The 19,534-nt window shown below is 42.0% G+C and overlaps 2 protein-coding genes across 50 annotated transcripts in view; one reads left to right on the top strand and one right to left on the bottom strand.

The window, feature by feature from the left end:
* The first annotated feature begins 187 nt into the window (after window positions 1-187).
* On the top strand, window positions 188-9,625 carry SMLR1 (small leucine rich protein 1). Its single transcript, XM_008263501.4, has 2 exons — window positions 188-406; window positions 9,357-9,625. Exons 1-2 carry the CDS (start codon window positions 280-282, stop codon window positions 9,476-9,478), a joined length of 249 nt encoding a protein of 82 aa, XP_008261723.1. The 5' UTR covers window positions 188-279; the 3' UTR covers window positions 9,479-9,625.
* A 5,320-nt stretch (window positions 9,626-14,945) lies between these two features.
* Window positions 14,946-19,534, bottom strand: part of EPB41L2 (erythrocyte membrane protein band 4.1 like 2) — a 244,336-nt gene continuing 239,747 nt past the window's right edge. For all 49 annotated transcript variants that reach the window (XM_017345371.3, XM_070073565.1, XM_070073581.1 and 46 more), the window contains one exon: window positions 14,946-16,177. The gene's annotated coding sequence lies outside the window, so the exon portion shown is untranslated. The remainder of the gene's footprint in view (window positions 16,178-19,534) is intronic.

Here is a 19,534-nt window from a genome sequence, read left to right as displayed (position 1 = left end):
AGAAATCTCAGCTTCCCATAGTCATCCCCACCCCTGCCATGTCAAAGCTCATTTCTGGGAGAGCTTGCCTGTTCTACCTTTCAATCGGCCTACACTTGTAGTTTAGTTACAGAGTAACCTGCCAGCCACCCTCTTAGAACCCACCTGCCTATTTAAATAGAGCAAAGTCCACGACAAGTTCCACAGGGATGTGCTGAGCAAAGGCCAGAGCCCCAGAAGAAAACAGGGCTGACTCTGCGCAAAGCCACCTTCGTCCGTGGCGGGTGTGCACTGCTGGCAATGAGCTCTGTGCTGTCAGCCTTCGTGAGAGAGCTCCCTGGCTGGTTCCTGCTCTCTGGGGTCTTCCTGCCTGTGGCTTTGCTGCTGTTCCTCCTCATCGCCTACTTCAGGATCAAACTGATTGAGGGTAAGTGTGAAGCCCTAGGTGTCCTTGCGCGTGACACACCTTTGAAACAGGCAGATGCACTGTCAGTGCAGCTGGCAAATCTTTTTTTGTTTGTAGGTACTTGGTAATGGCAAAGTTTGATCCTTTCAACAATGTGGCTTGTATGTTGAGAAGCCCTGCTGCAGGGACCCTTAACTAGAGTCCCTCTCGGCCAGGCCATGAATCAGCAATTTTGACCCATAGTCACTTGTCTCTGTCTCATAAGGTGATATATTCACAAACACTAGAACAGTGTCCATATCTGCCTTCTCTATGCAACAGACCTATGTGTGCATGTGTCTGTGTGTGTCCATGTGTGTGCATGTATCCAGGAGTATGGACCCAAACACACTTCTTCCTTATCCACTGAATGTCTAGTCAGGAAGTGCACTAAACACGGTGCCATCACACGCAGTGCTTGGCAAATGGAAAGCTATGAGAGTTGTTTCTCAGGGTGCAGAAGGCAAGCAAACAACCTCAGGAAGCTGCAAATGATCTGAATTGGGGATGTTGCTCCTGAATTAAGGCCGTGTAATTAAAATTCATGAAATTGGGCTGTGACTTACAGGCTACATGTGAATCCAGTTTTAGATTAATACCTCAGAGGTAAATAACTATCCCGACAAAATTAGTCACATTTATTAATTTGGGTGGTGGCATATTAAACTACCAGAAAAGCACACTTCAAAACTCCTCGTCTTCCATAAAAGCTTGCCAAGTACAGGCAATGTGGTCATGGACGTTATTATACGTACACATGTTCAGCATCCTAAAATGACTAGTGCCACATCATATACCTTGACTTCTAACAGAGATAAGCTTAGGGATATGTGTCTCTAAGATGAGATTTATAATATCAAGACATCCTAGAGGGCAGAGAGCACATTATGGAAGTGCAAGCTGCCCATCACACCTCACTCAAACACCCCCCAGCCTTTCATTTTTGGTGTCTCATTTTTATGAACAGCTCTCTTTTTGAGTGATGATGGCATTGAACTCTGCGGGATAAATCTTTCTTTATTAAGTTAGTTCATCCTCCACTGCCCCGAGACCAGTCTGCTGGATAGTCTGCCACTCAGCCATTCATTATTGTACTGAACCCGGGGAAGAGCCTCCAGAAAAAAAAAAGAAAATTAGAAATCTCCAAGCTTCTAACTACAGCTCCCCTTCAGAGATTCCCAGCTTGGTTAATGCCCAGTCACTGCAAACATTTCCATTCTTTTGAAGGCCTTTCAAATGTGTCGCAATAACCACTGTCAGTCACAGCACCTCAGGCTCCCGCTGACACCAAGCACCCTAGGGAGCAGTAAAAGGATGCGGATGTCACAGTCAGGGACTGGTATGCTTCACATAGCTTCCAAGTTTCATCTCTGGCTGCCTCTTCGGCCAGATAAAATTTTCAGTATCTCAAAAATGGATCAAGCATGAAATAAGGCAAACAACATGCCAAGATGGCTTCATGGATTTCAGTTTTTTTTTTTTTTAAAGATTTATTTATTTGGAAGGCAGGGCTGAGCAGACCGAAGCCAGGAGCCAGGAGCTTCCTTCAGGTTTGCCACCTAGGTGCAGGAACCCAAGAAATTGGGCCCTCTTCAACGGCTTTCTCAGGCACATGAGCAGGGAGCTGGATCAGAAGTGGAACAGCTAGGACTTGAGCTGGCACTTATACGGGATGTTGGGGTTGCATGTGGTGGCTCTGCCCACCACACTGCAATGGCAGCCTCTTGGTTTCTTATTGGCCTCTACTCATCAGTTATAGTAGGTCTGATAACTCAGTGACTTGGTGAATATCTGACATTTGAGATAGACATTGCAAAATAGGGTGGACCTTGGATTTTTACCTTTACTTATCTTTGGGCAAACATGTATTGTATGTGAAATGTAAATGTATCTACAGTATTTTATTTAGATGATTCTGAGTGTAAACATAGCACTCACATTCCTGGAAGGCAACCTGTGTTAGAAGTGTGGTCTGGCATCCTAGAGGGCATATGCAGAGAAAACACAGGCAAAGTGCTGACGTCAGGGCCAGGCCCAGAGGAAGGGCTCAGCATATGTGTGTCACTGTGATTACTGCATGGAAATCCCCTCTGTGTTCAGCACATCTCAACCCATGTAAGTTGTCTAGAGATCAAGGCTCAGAGAAAAATTATGAACTTAAGGTTACGGAGCAACAAAACTAGAACTGCTTCTGAAAGATGTGACTGAGGAGTGTAAGGTCCCTAAGTTCCACCGTCTCTTCACACTTCCTTTTCCCTTCTTCCTTCCAAATGCTGATATGCTAATGAGCTTGTCTGGACTCCAAGACTTGCCCCTAAGCAAGCATGCCACATCCTCCTCTAACCCAAGTGACAGCAAGGTGGCCGCCTCACAATAATGAGGGCCAGTGCTCTCTCAGGAGAGTCCTTTTCTCAATGTTAAAGTTGCAAACTTGCACCATGCTTTTGGACAGAAATAGTACTCATTGTTCATTCACCTATTTATTCAACAAATATCTGTAAATCCACCACTTAACAGGGACTGTCCTAGGTGGAACAGACCTTACTGTGGGTTTTGGGGATCAAGAAAAAAAATAATTCCAGTTTTACAAAACCACAGCAGGGGGCTGGCATTGTAGCAGAGTGGGTAAGGTCACTGCCTGTGACACTGCCATGCCTTGGCTCCTCCACTGCCCATACAGCCAGCTGCTAAGGGTCTGTGAAAGCTGTGGATGATGGCTAAAATGCCTGGGCCTCTACCACCCACGTGGAGGCCTACATGGAGCTCCTGGCTCCTAGCTTCTACCTGGCCCCAGTGCAGGCCATTGTACCCATCTAGGGAGTGAACCCGCAGATGGAAGATCTGTCTTTTCCTTTCCCGAACTCTTTCAAAATAAATACATAAGTCTTAACACACACACACACACACACACACACACACACAAAACAAAATCATCAGAACTTAAAGGAGATGTTGCAAATCTGTACGTTTCTGACCCAGGCCTCATTGGATGCCAAGTCAAGGGGCTGTGAGAGTCCCCTGTCCCTTCTCCTGAATCTTTGCCCAAATGTCAGAGCTGAGCACACTCACCACAGGCAGGATCCTCTAAAAGCTAAGGGGTACTCGAAGGATGTAATGAGCCACTGGTTCCATGGTCTCCTACTGTGGTTTGCCCTCACTGAAGTATGCTTGGAGCTTCCAGACTGCAGGTAAGAAGTACAGGAGGGGCAAGTGAGCAGGCAGAACTAGCTGTTTGTTATGGTAGACGACAAATCTGTGTATCAGTCACTGATCGCCATAGGAAGGGGGCATGTCCCATTGCAAGTGTGTTCATGGGAAGAATACTCATGACTAGAAGTACTCTGTTCCCAGGGGCCACCAAAGAACCATGCAGGGGACAAGAGACAACAGCATAGTAGTCCTCTCTGGTGCTATTTGTCATCCTGCTGATAGTGGGTCCCAAGTGTGCTGGGGTGAAGAAAGCGGAGGGCCTGGGTACTATTCCTTCTGGGCTCCTGGCCAGAGTGGCAGCTGATGGGCAGTTTGTTCTCTCAAGAACATCATATTCAAAACATCCTTTCCTTGCAGTCTCCTGCTCTCTCAAGTGAAATCTATGCATCTTCTAGCATTAGCAGACAACCTTACACGATGATGTTTCCATTTCTATAGCGAGCTGATTGTTTTAATTCCAAAAGTCCTCTTCCTGCTGGGGAGAAGGGGACTCAAAAAAAAAAAAAAAAAAAAAAAAACTTTCTGTAGCTCTTTTCCTAAGAGAAAGTAGTAATATCCTTTCTCCAGCTTGAGGGTAAATGAGATCACTGGGCCTAAAATAAAATAGCACCAGTTTGTACCTCCATTTAGCAGCATCCACTTAAAAACTGTAAACAGATGGTCAAATGTCATGTCACTGATCTTCCATCCATGGTGATGGCAAATGTAATCATTCCTATTTTGTTTCTGTGAAGAGAGGGACATTGACAGATTAGCCGATGCATTCCCAGAACCTCAGAGTCCTGCATCCTAAAACAGAAAGGCAGCTTGTGGGCTTCGCACATCCTGCTCCGTCAGACGCAGAGCTGTTTTAAGATGTGATGGAAAGCATGCGGGGGTATTGGAATCATTCAACACGAATCCCTGCACTTGGAGCCCTAGGAAGTCATGGCCCATGTAAATTTAATTAGCATGTAGAGGACATCAATTTTCTCACAAAGAAAGAAAGAAAATCCCCTAACATCCTGCATTTCTTCAATCTGTGTCAACTTCCTTGAGGCGTAGCTCTTGGTGCAGGTCTCAGTCTTGAACTTTCCATGGCCAAACCCTTCATCAGCCAGTGTTGTTACATATAACATCTGGTGGGAGGGAGTTGGGATTATCCTTTCTGTCCGAGTCCTGCCATGCCTAAATCTCTACTTCCAGTGCCTCCTGCCCACAAAATACAATCATCCCAGTCGAGAACAAATTGCTCAAAAATAATCAACACTGACAAAAACAGTTGTTAGAGCCAAAGGAAGGTCAGGTAATTCAGCAATTCTGCCTTTCAGCTATTTCAATTGTGAAACAGACATGTATTGAGCACATGTAGGGTGGATAGGCATGGTTTTAACGTTTATTTTAGTGGCTGAAAATAAAAAAGGAAAAAAATAGGGGCCGGCAATATGGCTAAGTTGGTTAAATTTCAGCCCGCGGTGCCAGCATCTGATATGAGTGCTGATTTGAGTGCTGGCCGCTCTACTTCCACTACAGCTTCCTGTTAGTGCACCTATGAAAGCAGCAGAGGATGACCTGCGCCCATGTGGGAGACCTGGAAGAACTCCTGATTCCTGGCTTCTGCCTGGCCCAGCCCTGGTCGTTGTAGCCATTTGGGGAGTGAACCAGCAGATGGAAGACCTCTTGGTTCTGCCTCTCCCTCTCCCTCTCCCTCTCTGACTCTGCCTCTTAAGTAAATAATAAATAAAATTCTTTTTTAAAAAAGCAAAAAAGTTATTTGTATAAAACAGATAACTTTAAGAATTAGTAGACTGAAATTGCTAAGACCTGAGATTGTGGAACCAAACCAAACAGGGTTTGAATTTTAGCTCAGTAGCAGTGGCCACTCTATTTAGCTTTGCAAAGCTTCAGTTTCTTCATCTGTAAAATAGAAATGACAGCAGAACACAGCTGTGAGGGTTCAAGTGACATCACACACATAAAGTGCTTGTTCTGAACAACTATTGGTCATTATTACCCCTGCTGGCTAATAAAGTCACAAAAGTCAGTGCGTGTTTCATTATAATAATAACTGTTATTAAAATTGTCTTGGAATCATCAAGTAAATTATCCAAGGTCACTCACCCAGAAAGTTGTAGAGACAGGATTTGAATCCTGGCTGGCTGGCTGGCTCCAGAGCTAGCCCTCTCCAATACCAAATAGGTATTATGTGCGTCTGTGAAACTCATGGATGCTCTCGGCTCAAATAAAGTTACTACCAACCTGACAGCCAACTATGGAAGAATTTTAAACAAGGCAAGAATTTTATAAAAAGGTTTGAATGAACTGACTTCACCCATTGACCCAAGAGAGAAAATTTTATTGCATGCAGAATTTCCCATCACAAAAAACTCAGGTTTTTTTGAAGGCCACCTGTTTGTCTACTCTCTCTGTGCACATTCTCCTTAATAATTCCTTTGAAAGAAAATGATGGCAAAATTGCAGACTTTTTTTTAGGAGAGAGGTAAATTATTTCATTTCTTTTGATCTCTGCTCAGTGCCTAGCACAGACACTTGTTCCACTGAATACATGGCTCACTGTAGACTGCTGAGCTTCCCCCTGGTCCTCTATTCTAGCTCTCCACTTGTCAGTTTTCTTCTTTCAATCTCATTATTTAGATCACCCATTTTCAGCTCTAACTTTGTATGCTGGTCCCTCATCCAACATGACTGTTGTGCAGTTGGCTGTTGCTAGTAAAGAATGAAAATGAAGAATTACTCATATTTCAGAGTTTATAGCCTACGCCATGGAGAATCTCAAAGGTATCCCTTTGAAATAGCAATAATCTATGTGGAAATGCAACGGAATCCAGTGGCTGCAGGTGCGGGCTCTGGAACAGACTACCTGGGAGCAAATCCTGAATCCATCAGTTTCTGTGATCTTGGGCAAACTGCTTCATCTTGATTTCTCTCTGCCTCAGTTTGCTCTTCTGTAAATTAAGAATGATAACAGTGACTAGCACATAATATCACGGCAATAGTTAAATGAAATAGGGGTTGACAGTGACACAGAGGTCAAGCCACCACTTGTGATGCTGCCATATCAGAGTGCCAGTTCAAGACCCAGCTGCTCTGCTTCTGCTCCAGCTCCCTGCTAATGCCCCTGGGAAAGCAGCAGAAGATGGCTCAAAACTATTTGGACCTCTGTTGCCCATGTAGGGGACCCAAATTAAGATCCTAGCTCCTGGCTTCAGCCTGGCCCAGCCCCAGCAACTGTGGCCATTTGGGAGAATGAACCAGTGAATAGAAGACTGTTTCTCCCTATCTATTATTCTGCCTTTCAAATAAATAAATTTTTTAAAAGTTATAAATGTGATCCCTGTTAAACATAAAAGTGGGAATAAGAGAGGGAAGAGATGTATAATTTGGGGCATGCTCGGGCTGACTTGCCCCAATTGGTAGAGTTGGAAACATACTAGGGGATTCCAATTCAATCCCATCAAGGTGGCATGTGCCAATGCCATCTCACTATTCCAAGTGATCAATTTCAGTTCACAATTGATCATAATGAAAGGACTAAGAGTCAAAGGGAGCACATAAACAAGTCTAGTATCTGCTAACACTAACCGATAGAATAAATAAAGGGGAGAGTGATCCAACATGGGAAGTGAGATACTCAGCAGACTCATAGAATGGCGGATGTCCTAAATAGCACTCTGGCCTCAGAATCAGCCCTAAAGGCACTCGGATCTGGCTGAAAAGCCCATGAGAGTATTTCAGGCATGGAAAGCCAAGACACTCTGGCAAAAAGATCTCTGTGAGTGAGATCCCAGTGGAAAGAACAGGTCTTCAAAGAGGGAGGTGCCTTTCTCTGAAGGGAGGAGAGAACCTCCACTTTGACTATGACCGTGTCTAAACAAGATAAGAGTCGGAGAACTCAGAGGGCTTCCATAGCCTTGGAAACTCATAACTGGTGAATAGGGAGATTACTGATGCCATAAACAGGAGTGTCAATTGGTAAAGTCAACAACAGGAGTCACTGTGCACTTACTCCTCATGTAGGATCTCTGTCCTTAATGTGCTGTACACTGAGGCTTAATGCTATAACGAGTACTCAAACAGTATATTTCACTTTGTGTTTCTATGGGGGTGCAAACTGTTGAAATCTTTACTTAATGTACACTAAACTGATCTTCTGTTAAAAAAAAAAAAAAAAAAAAAAAGAAACTATCAATTCCCAACTTGACTCTCACTGGGATTAAACATGACAATAGGTCTGATCTGATTTCATCATCATTTAAAAAAAATCATCTATTATTTTTCACTTTATGTTTCTGTGTGGGAACAAACTGTTGAAATCCTTACTTAAGGTATACTAAGCTGATCTTCTGTATACTAAGATAATCGAAAATGAATCTTGATGTGAATGGAAGGGGAGAGGGAGTGGGAAAGGGGAGGGTGGTGGGTGGGAGGGACGGTATGGGGGGGAAAGCCATTGTAACCCATGAGACGTACTTTGGAAATTTATATTCATTAAATAAAAGATAAAAAAAAAAGTTATAAATGAAATAAAGCATGCAAAGGCCTTCAAACAGTGTCTGGCACATAGCAAGTACTCACAAAAAACTGTTGCATCTCAAGGCTCATGTAGCCCAGTGCTTGTCACCATCCAATGTAATGCATGTCTCCTAACATGATGAATCAACATTTGTGAAGGCCTAGAAGAATCTAAGGAGGGAGAGCATGTGTCTTCAGGTGCATGACATATAAAGTGCCCGGCAAGGTTTAAATGGCATGGACTTGATGTAGGAGCCAAAGGAAACATTTCAGGTTCAACTCTTCTACAAAAATGTCTATCATCTCTCATGAGATTACAGGCTCCTGGTCTCAAGCTTGACTTCATTTATTATAATTATGAAACTTGTAAGAGGGAGAACAGGATTCATTGTGTGTTGGTGGCAGTCAGAAGAGAGATGTATTTGTTCTACCAAGATCTCAAGAAAGATCTCTGGACTAAAAGTCAGATTTGACTATTGCCAGAGATAATATCTGAAACCACAGGAGCAGACAGCATACAGAAAGAGGGTATATAATAAAAGGCAAAGGGATAACAGTGGGAGGTGGGAGAGGTGGGGCGCAAAGAGGGCTAGTGTCAAACACTACAAGAGAGTGAAATGAGAGACTGGAAAATGCCAGTAGATTTAGTAATGAGGACACCAGTGATGGGTCTTAATATTTTAGTAGAGCAGCTTTCACTGGAATTATATTTTAAGGGGTAAAGGAATTGTAGGTCATGAAAAGTTCAAATGGCCAGAGTTGTCAATAAAAGATGCCAAAAAGTAAAAGGGAGAGGCCTCACTGGACTTGTTTGAAGACTATCAATACCCAAGATGTTTGGGGAAGGAGCAGCAGGTGCAGAAATCCCTAACTTCTGACCTATACACATGCTCAGTAAATGCTTATTGACTGTCTTAACTTAATCCACTTGATCTACTACACAGTCACCTTAGCTGGTGACAACTGTTTCCTACGTTGGCTATTTGTTCCCTAAGCAGCACCAATGTTCAGAATGAGGATTTACATTCCTCTGGAAGCGGCTGAGGAGGTTAGCGGAGATCCTAGAAAATGACCAACTCTGAGACCTGGCTTCTGGAACTCTCTAGGGCCATCAGCGTCAGAAATGGCCACCAGTATCCACTTAGGAGCTGCACATGACCAATGACACTGAGCTTCCCAAATTCTTAACTGAGATTGTTTTTACTTTCAGTTAATGAAGAACTGTCCCAGGCTCCTTATCGTTCCTGCCAACAAAGTCTTAAGGATAGTTCTTCGTCACACCGGAGAATGAAACGGCGTGACTATCGGGGAATGACCAAGGCCAAAGCATGATGAATTTCCACCATCTGGACAGCAACAGACAGCAGGTTAGCTAACAATGTAGGCCGATATAGAATCCTAGGGCACTTGCTGTGAACCAAGTTGAAGAGGGGCAACTATCATCTAACAGAACTTCAGTGAAACTCAGTTCTTCTGAAAGTACGAAGAATGGAAGATTTTCTTGGATACACTCAATGAACTGGACACATCATAACTTTTCTTGCTTTCATTGTGATTGTCTACTCATCAGGGCACACTGTAAAAATGCAGTTCTTAAAAACTTCTTAAATAATATGCTGGAAACCCACATTATTCTGATTTGAAAGGTGAAGAAATTTTGGTAGAGAGAAAATGAACAGTGAAAGTGGAGTGCCTTGCAGAGAGCTCTGAAAGTTTCCTTTGCAAGAGTTTCCACTTGCTCCTCTGACAGTGCAGCAACTCCTTAAGTGACATGGTTTCTGTCCTAATTTCTGGACCTGAGTTTGCATTCCTCCTTTTCCCAACTGCTTACACAAATCATTATTGCGATAATGCACCACAATACAAGTAGGCTTCCTATCCTAGTTATGGATCACATGTCCATCATGATGGGACTTCAAAATATTGACAATTTGGTGCTTGGTACAGAAAAGGAGAAGAGAATCTTCACAAAATTCATAAGGAGAGTAATTTAAACTTTTGCCTCTAAAAATCATAATACCAGGGAGCCATTTCTATATATGGAAAGAAGTCTACATTTCACTAGCAAAATAATCCTTTTAGTGGGAGGCCTAGAAGACAACAGAGACAACTGAAAAGAAACGTTTAATTCAAGGTCATAGCTAAAACAGACTGTGTTATTATTGTGTGCTCCACATTTTCCTAGTAAGTTCAAAACATCCCATGTCTGGTCGAATTCCAATTTTTGCACATGAATATAAGAAGCTATTAGTCAGTCACTTTATAAAACACAATGAATTTGCTCAACTCTATGCACCAATTTCAGCAGTGAGCTACAGTTGTAAAAGATCTTGTGGACCACAGCCAACTGACACAGGGGAAAATATTTACCATCACTGGCCATCAGGGAAAGGCAAACAAAACAACCCAACATCACTTCATTCCAGTTACAATATTCATTACCCAAAACACAAAAACATGACAAATGGTGGTGAGGTTGTGGAGAGAAGGGTACCCTAATACGCTGTTAGTAGAAATGAAAATTGTAACAACGATATGGAAGACACTAGGGTGACTCTTCAGAAAACTAAAAATGGAGCTACCATCTGACCCAGCTATCCCACTCCTGGGACTATGTCCAAAGGAAGTGAAATCATCAAAGAGATATCTGCTCTCCCATGTTTATAGCAGCCCAATTCACAACAGCAAATATATGGAATCAACCTAGACATCCACCAGCTGATGACTGGATAAAGGAAATGTGATATATACACACAATGGAATATTATTCAGCCACAAAAAGAATGAAATCCAGACATTTGCAATAAAATGGTTGGCACTGGAAGTCAGTATACTAAGTGAAATAAGCCAGAAAGACAAATATCACACTTTCTCTTACTTGTGAAAGTTAATACAATTTGTGGATGTCATCAATTGGGGTATAAGACTGGCTCACTTACACTCAGTCATACCATGTACATGATAATCTACCCTTGTTTCCCATTATCATTATCGTCATGCATCCCTCATTCTGTGACACTAATACACATTTCCAAGAAAAAAAATAGTATATACATATATGTATATATGTAGGTATGTATACAACATCTACATATGAAGTAAATGTGGGAAAATATTAAAATTGTTTTAAAAAACTAAAAAAACCTATAAATTTATATTAAACAACATCTCGTGGACTCCAAAAGCCAAAATGCACCAGCAGTGTGGGACATTTGCTCCTCCTCCTCCTCAGCCCCACCCTGGAACTCCTCATCCGCATCCCGTGAGCAGTCCACCTACTGACCATACTAAAGACACTGGTTTTTTGTTTTATTGCACTTGATTACAATGGAAATGTCTGCTGTGGCTTTCAGAGGGAGGTAATTTAGGATAACTGTTCATGCCATATGGAAGGAATAACAGTATTCTCTCAGCTCACGGAGGGATCTCTTTTTAGCCCCTGCTGGAAGCAGCTTATGTAAAAATGCCTTCTTTAACAGAAGGTGTGAAAGGACGCATCCTATTCCCATCTCGACAGCTGCCAGCCAAAGGAGGGTGCAGCTACCAGGGTCTGCTCCATCTTTCTCCAGAAGCAGGCACTTTGGAAGCCAGGTTCTTGGCTCTGAGGGATGTCAGCCCACCATCTCAGCTACTGTCCTGAACAGAAGAGCTCTAAACGTGTTTGCCATAATAAGCACAACCAAGAGGTTTAAAACAAGACCCGTTTCTATCTTTGCAAATGAGAGCAAGGAATCTGCAATGAAATTATGACTCGATTCATGAATGTCTCTCATATGTAGAGAACATGTGTTCCCATGGAAGGAACAAGTCCCAGGGATTTCTTATCATCTGTTTGAAGGCAATGTTAACAAGTTTGCCAAATCCTTTACAGAGGACTTGGCGAAACGCACAGCCAAGCAGCTGCCTTTGCTCTTCCTGTGCTCACAGGTCCAGCTCAGACCTCATTCTGGCCGGGCTGCTTTGGTCCTCTCACTGCAACTGCCAGAACAAGCTGTCTCCACCCGACCGGGCTGGCAGTCTCCTCGCGTCATCCTACATCTCGTTCCATCCTGTGATCCACACACAAGCCTTTCACCATGAGCCACAAATGCTGTCACAACCCCAGTCTCACCCCAATACTTCCTAATCTATTTCTACTGTTCTAGTATATGCAACTATTCCCCAAGAGGAACAGTCTCTCTCCAACTTGAGACCCTCCATGAAATACTTCAATGGGTGTCTCAATTCTGTCTGGTTGCCATATCATTTAATGGAAACTTAGCAAGGAAAACATTTTTTTGACAAAGCTAACTTAAAGGTTTACTTTTTAAAGATTTATTTATTTATTTGAAAGTCAGAGTTACACGGAGAGAGAAGGAGAGGCAGAAAGAGAGAGAGGGGTCTTCTTCTATCCACTGGTTCACTCCCCAATAGACCTCAACAGCCGGAGCTGCACCCATCTGAAGCCAGGAGCCAGGAGATTCTTATAGGTCTCCCACGAGGGTGCAGGGGCCCAAGGACTTGGGCCATCTTTCCACTGCTTTCCCAGGCCATAGCAGAGAGCTGGATCAGAAGAGGAGCAGCCGGGACTTGAGCTGGGACCCAGGTGGGATGTCGGCACTGCAGGTGGTGGCTTTACCCACTATGCCACAGCGCTGGCCCATAACCTAAAGCTTTTACTGTCATCTTTGCACCTGTCTTGTTAACCATGCTGCAAATTTGGAAGCTTGGCGCTGGGGAACTGCAACTCCATGATGGTGCCACACCCTGACCCTATGCAACTGATGACAGAACTAGGCAAGGAACAACCCACACTGTTCTCTGAAATATTATTTGAAATCCCTTAAAAAAAAAAAAAGATTATAGTTAATCTGGCCAGGTAACAGCTTCCAGAATTCTCCAGGCCCAGGCCCAGTTTAGCAGCAATTGGAAAATCAACTGCAAACTCTCCTAAGACACAGAGAACAGCTCTTCCTGGAAAACTTACATTGCTTGGCAAAACTCAATCTTGGAAGTCAGAGTTCTTGTTTCTGACAACCCTCAGAATCATAACGCCCAACACATTTTGGAAACCAATTGTCAAATTTCTGATTTATAAAAAGAATTTTCAAAGCCTGCTCAGGAGATTCTTGCTTTCTAACTTTATAACTGATATCTCTGAGCTTATCAGAATTTAGGCAAAGGTATATTATCTTAGCACAGGAGTGACAAACATGTACTTAAAATTTTTAATCTATAATTACCATCATACATATTAGGAATTAAAAAATACTGTATCCACTTTAACTTCTCAAATTCATCTTCTGAAATCTGGCTGTTGATTTACTTCTCTATTTACTGTATCATTTGAAGTTTTTTTTTTTTTTTTAAAGATTTGTTTATTTGAAAGGCAGAATTACAGAGAGGCAGAGGCAGAGGCAGAGGCAGGAAAGAGAAGTCTTCCATCCACTGGCTCACTCTCCAAATGGCTACAATGGCTAGAGATGCACAAATCAAAGCCAGGAGCCAGAAGCCTCCTCCAGGTCTCCCACAGGGGCACAGGGGACCGGGCACAGGGGCACAGGGGACCGGGCACAGGGGCCCACGCACTTGAGCCATCCTCCACTGCCTTCCAAGCCCACAGCAGAGAGCTGGATTGGAAGTGGAGCAGCTGGGCCTCCAAACAGCTCCCATATGGGAACGCCAGCATTGCAGGTGGTGGCTTGACCCACTATGCCACAATGGTGGCCCCTATTTGAAGTTTGACAGCCCAGTTTACCTGTTACCAGTTGATAAAATCCTGAAACTATTTTTTGCTTTAAAATATGGCCTTCCTGTTGCCATTTCACATGGGACTAATTATCACCACTGTTCTGAGCAGCAATGTGGGTACTAAGTCCCCATAGAGGCCCTTGATGTCTCCAGGACCTGTCCTGAGCCCTAACCAAGCACTGCATTTGCTGCTCCAAGGGAGCTGTAAAGACAAACTTTCTAGCACTGCCATAGCATTTGAAGTATGGAAGGATACGGTTCTCAACACCCTCAGGGGATCAACCCACGATTCCTGTCGTGCACAGACGCTTTCTGAAGCGTAATCTATCCACAGAAGGACACTTGGCTCCATAACATTGCGCTGGCTTTGCTCCCGAGACAGGCTTCTCCAGAAAGTTGTTTTTGTTCTAAGTTTAGAAGAAAGTGAGAAAGGCCTTTCACAAGCTGAGAGGTAATTTAGTTGGAGTAGATCTCAAAGACAACAGTGTAGCCAATTGTATTTTAACGCACTCACTCTAAATGACTAGAGAAATTCTACACAACATTTTTAAATGAATAAACTCTGTGGGCCATTTGATGCACAGCACTGAAAAGAAAATGAAGCAAGTTGTGTGCCTCAGAGAAGGCTACAACAGTGAGCCTTCTCAGTTAAGTGCACAGCCCAGCCCAGAACAGAGTCTGCCCTGCCTGCTACATGAAGGTACGGCAGGCGTGAAGTAAACTAGGACACGAAGCAGAGGAGTGGGATCCAGGTGGCTTGGCTAAGAGATTTCCAGAAAACAAAGCAAAAAGTACACAAAGAAATCTAGCAAAAATATCCCCTGGAGAACGTGTGAATGCTGGGGTGGGTTATTTAACTAGGCTGAAGAAATCTGGTCACTAAGCATTGGCTCTACAAACTTTCCGCGCTGCTTTCACCACTTCAAATCAGCGATGCCGGCGGCACCACTGGATTACAGAGCTGGAACAGATTCTCAAACTGCAGCATTCCAAACAACAGGAGGGCTTCCGATGGAAAACATCGCTTGAGGTTATTTTTTTAACTTTTATAAAAAGAAAAGCAACAAGATTGGAGAATAAACAAACTTTATTTTATAACAGTATTACAGAAAGCAAAATATCATTTAATACAACTTGAAGCTGCTATAAATCTAATCTGGCTTTGTAACTATACATAGAGTCAAAAGCAAAGGAGAAAATGTTCAATGCAGTTAATAAGTCCCTATCAGGTTCCCTGGTGTCAGCTTTCAATGGCATAGCTTTCTTGTCACCAACAAAAAACCACCACAGCTCCCCCTACCCTCTCCCAGCGTCCTCATCCTCAACCTTGTGTGAATCATCAAACTATCTGAAAGAGATACACTGCTCAGTAACAAAGGTCAGTTTTACATGTACACAAACAGGTTTAACACAAAGCAAGTGTCCTACCCAGTGGGAAGTGTTGAAATTTGGATACGTTAAGAAAGAAAGCACTAAGGTTTTAAGCTGCCTGAATTTTTTAGTAGAAGGGAGGAATCAGCTTTGTCTTCTCCCCCCTCCTGCTCCGGAATGCTGTCGAAGAGCAAGTGTCTGAGAAGCACTGGCACTGTGGCAGGACAGGGTCTCCACACACAGTGCATGGTCAGCGAACTTCTTTGTAATTCTCCAGTCTGGAGATTCTCCGACTCTCCACTAAAAGTAAAAAATCACCGGACTGGAAAGTCAAAAGGGTTCAATACAAAAAACATCCCCAGTGAAATTCTCAAGCATTAGAAAATGTTCAAGATGTAAGAAATGCTTTTAATCTGTATTAATATTTTCTTATACAGTATATTTACTGCAATCTGAAAACTCTGCAAATATTTACTGTAAGAATTCAATGGAAAAAAATCTGGAAGAAGGAAAACCGCTATCTAAATTAGTCACAGAGTTTCCTTTCCGCACAACAGCACCTGTTCAAGTGAACAGCACCCTACCAGCTTGGGCTGGCTTTGTTCACTGTCATTTGATCAAATGAGTCATAAAAAGCAGGTAGTTGCACACAAAGTAAACAGGAAACAAAAAAAAAAATGCTTCAATTAAAAAAAGAACCAAGAATATTTAGAAGTGGTTATAAAACAAAATAATATATTAAAATGCATGGGAACAGTGTGGACCAGAGCTGTTAAGGTAAGGTTTGGTGTTGGCATTTTAATTCTTCAGGCTTCTGGTCATTGTTACCAGTTGTAGCACAAATTTGCTGGAGTAGTGGTGTGGCATTAAGACTGAATGGTCAAAATTCTTCAGGTTCACAAAGATGAATGTTGTTTAAAAAATGACTTCCTAGGAGAGAAAAAGAGACAAGGCTTAAATATTCCAAAAACAGAGACCTGGAAAAGCTTTTAAATAACATTCTTCACATTTCCAATCATGTAATCAACAGCTCTCTGCTTAGTTCCATGGTAAATAATGTTGGCTAGAAGTCAAGCATGAGAGGATATTCTAAACTCAAAGCCTTAAAATATCCAGAGAATGGACAAGTACAATGGAAACAACTGGCAAGTGAGAGTATATGGCAAAAGAATTAACAACACAGAGATGATTCATATTATCCACTAATTCTCCCTCATCTGAGGTTTTAATTTCCAGCTTCAGTCCACTGCCATTAACCATGGCTCAAATGGGTAAGTGGGAAATTCTAGAAATCAACAATTCTTAAATTTTAAATTATGGGCTCTTCTGAGTTGAGAGAGAAAATCTTGAGCAGTCCCACCCAGCCCAGCCCCATCTCATTGGTCAATCATGCCTCTCCCAGCATACTCACATGTGCCACCCACCAGTTAATCACTCAGCAGCCACATCAGTTATCGGGACGACAGTCAAAACATCATGCTGCTCGCGTTCAAGTGACCCCTATTTTACTTAATGATGGCCCCAAAGCACAAGAGTAGTGATGCTGGTGATTTGAGTATGCCAGAGCAGCTATCAAAGGGAAAACTACACTAGAGTTCAGTACTAGCCCTGGCTTCAGGCACCCACTGGGGGTAATGGAATGTATCCCCTGAACATAAAGGAAAACTGCTGTGAATCTAAAACAGAAATCAACAGAGATTACAAAGCTGCACATAAGGAGTAGGGAAGCCAAAGTCCACTATGACTTCACTGAAAAGAACCCAGGATCGGATGGTGAGAACAGAATAAAGAGGCATAAAATTGAAAAGGCACATGGCATTATAACAGTAAGAAGGAAGTCAAGCTGTTTGTGGGAAGGAGGAGGGAGAAATACATAGGAATAGGACAGTGAAAAATTGGGTATTGTTAAAATTAAGTATTGGGATAGTAGGTAATGAACGATAAGGTAAGAAATTGTAGGTCTATTCTTTAACACTAGCCTAAGAAAGAACTTGATCTAATAGATTTTAGAAAAAATCAGCTGAAAGAGCACGGAGATGGCCAGGTCAGGCAGGGTAACAGCGCAGGAAGGAGGTCAGGATGGTTCCTCCTTGGTTTTAAGGAAGAGTTTGGCATGGTCTGATTTATGCTTTAAAGACACCACTACGGCTTCCCTGTGAAGAGCAGGCGGAAGGCAGATGGTGGTACATGCAGAACACCAGGTGGAGGGCCACTGGAGGAGCAAGATGACAAATGTCAAGTATTACTGTGAGACGGCATGGACCCAAACTCGAGTGGTTGCTAAAGAAATCAGGTGAAAGAGATGGATTTTGAGAGGCACGACTGAAGAAGAATCAGAGTGTAGTAACAGAGGAGGAGGTATCAGAGAGGACTGTAAGGTTTGGAGTCTGGGACCTCAAAAAGGGACAGAGGATGACTCTCTTAGAGCCTGGGTGAGGCCTTAGGATGAAGGATGTAAACTGGGGAGCTGGCAGCCAAAGGACAGTGAAAACAAAAGATGGAACTAAGTCTCACCTAAGTGTAGGGAAAATGAAAGACACAGCCTTGAAGAAGCCCACAATCAAATGTAGGCAGACAGGAAACAGGACTGAAAACAGATGACGATGATGCACTGTCTCACGAAGAGAAAAGAGTTGTTTCATTTTCTATTTCAGCTCGGTTGGAAGGTTTGGCAAATGGTAGGTAATTACAGGGGGCAGTGGAGAATGGTAATTAATTTACTTTTCAAGAGATACTGGTCCCAAAGTCAATTAGAATGTACACTTTTAGTTAGATAAAATTAAGTCTTGTGTTAATGGAAAAAACTCCTCACCATTTAGATTTCTCAGAGATAATATTATAGCCTCTTGATTATTAAGGACAGATTGATTAATCAACTACATGGTTTTCCACCCTGTTGTCTGCCTTAGGCTATTTCATTATTCATTAGCACTTCTGCTTGATTCTAAGCAAGAAAAAAAAATCAATGGAAAAAAACGCAGGTTTTTTTTTTTTTTTTTTTTTTTTTAGAGTAGTAATTACAAAAAGACATGTGGGTCAGTGAATGGAAAGGGATAAAACTATCAATCAAATTGGATTTGGGAGTAATACAAGGCCTTCAGTCATAAAAGCTACTCTAGCTATTCTTGTTCTGTGAAAGCTGCTATCTCTATGTGCTTTGCTTAGTGAATACACATTTGCTGTTGTTGTTGAATGCAGATGCTATTTTGCCTAGTTTATGTTCTAGAAAACAAACCCTTGATGTGCCCAGTGTCTCCAAACCTACAAAAAGAAGGTTTGGAATTCTACTATCCAATTTTTTCTAGGCTTCAGGTCACCATTTCTTTGATTCAATTTTCAACAAAAATAAAAATTATAATAAATCATAAATTTTTAAAGCAAAGCTAAAATTTAAATTGCTTCAACTGTACAGGAAATTTGGTATATATATAGAAATTGAAGGTAATAGATCTTGAGCTCAAAAACCTTCAACAACTGAATATGTAGAAAAAGACAGATACACCCATATGAACTCAAATACTATTTCCGTTTATTCACAAACAGTAGAAAGTATATTAAACTATCTTTCTGACAGCAAATACAAACGACATTGATGTGTTCTCATGTTTCTAAACAGTTTTCAGAATCAAAGAAAATTAAATTTATTGCAATTTCAATGTTCAATGCATTTGTTTTTTCATTCTTTAAAAAGCAATAATCAAGGGTAACTCAGGTCATTAGATAATATGTCAGAACTTGCTGTATAAAGCTTTTAATTTACACATCTACATATCTTTTTTGACTGCTTTGTGTACAGAAATGTGTTCTTAAATACTAAACACACATTTAGCTTTTCAGCTGAGAAGAAGCGAAAATGATGGGATCACTAATGCCTTAGGTACATGGCATCAGCACTTTAAAAGGTCCAGTCATTTAGCCTGAAAAAAGCTTACAGACTAGACTAAAAGATTGTGACATATCTCAACCAAATCGCAAACTAGGCACTAGCTCTTCACATAAAAGGTATAAAGTTTTTAAGAATTCTTTATTTTCTTCCACTTTAAAAAAAAGTTTGAATTTTACTCATTCACAAAATTTGAACATCTTTACTTTGTCTTTATAAACCAATAGCCAGTAACAATTTATTTTCACCTTTATAAAAATCATAAGGTTCACCTTGAGTTTGGGTAAGATTATATAGCTAACTAAGTATATGGATTACACTTTACGTATTAGAATTGTGGTCAGGTACACAGAAACACCCAAACTGCTGTTTCATTTCCATGTTTCAGTTTCCTGGCCCTAGAC

The sequence above is a fragment of the Oryctolagus cuniculus genome, chromosome 5 (genome assembly GCF_964237555.1).
Source record: "Oryctolagus cuniculus chromosome 5, mOryCun1.1, whole genome shotgun sequence".
Taxonomy (NCBI): Eukaryota; Metazoa; Chordata; class Mammalia; order Lagomorpha; family Leporidae; genus Oryctolagus; species Oryctolagus cuniculus.
This window is presented reverse-complemented; position numbering and strand designations above follow the sequence as displayed.

Bases quoted from the DNA above. Each gene is read 5' to 3' on its own strand.
- SMLR1 (XM_008263501.4), top strand. From the start codon at position 280: ATGAGCTCTGTGCTGTCAGCCTTCGTGAGAGAGCTCCCTGGCTGGTTC. The intron at 407-9,356 runs GTAAGTGTGAAG...TTTTACTTTCAG, and splicing joins CAGGATCAAACTGATTGAGG to TTAATGAAGAACTGTCCCAG.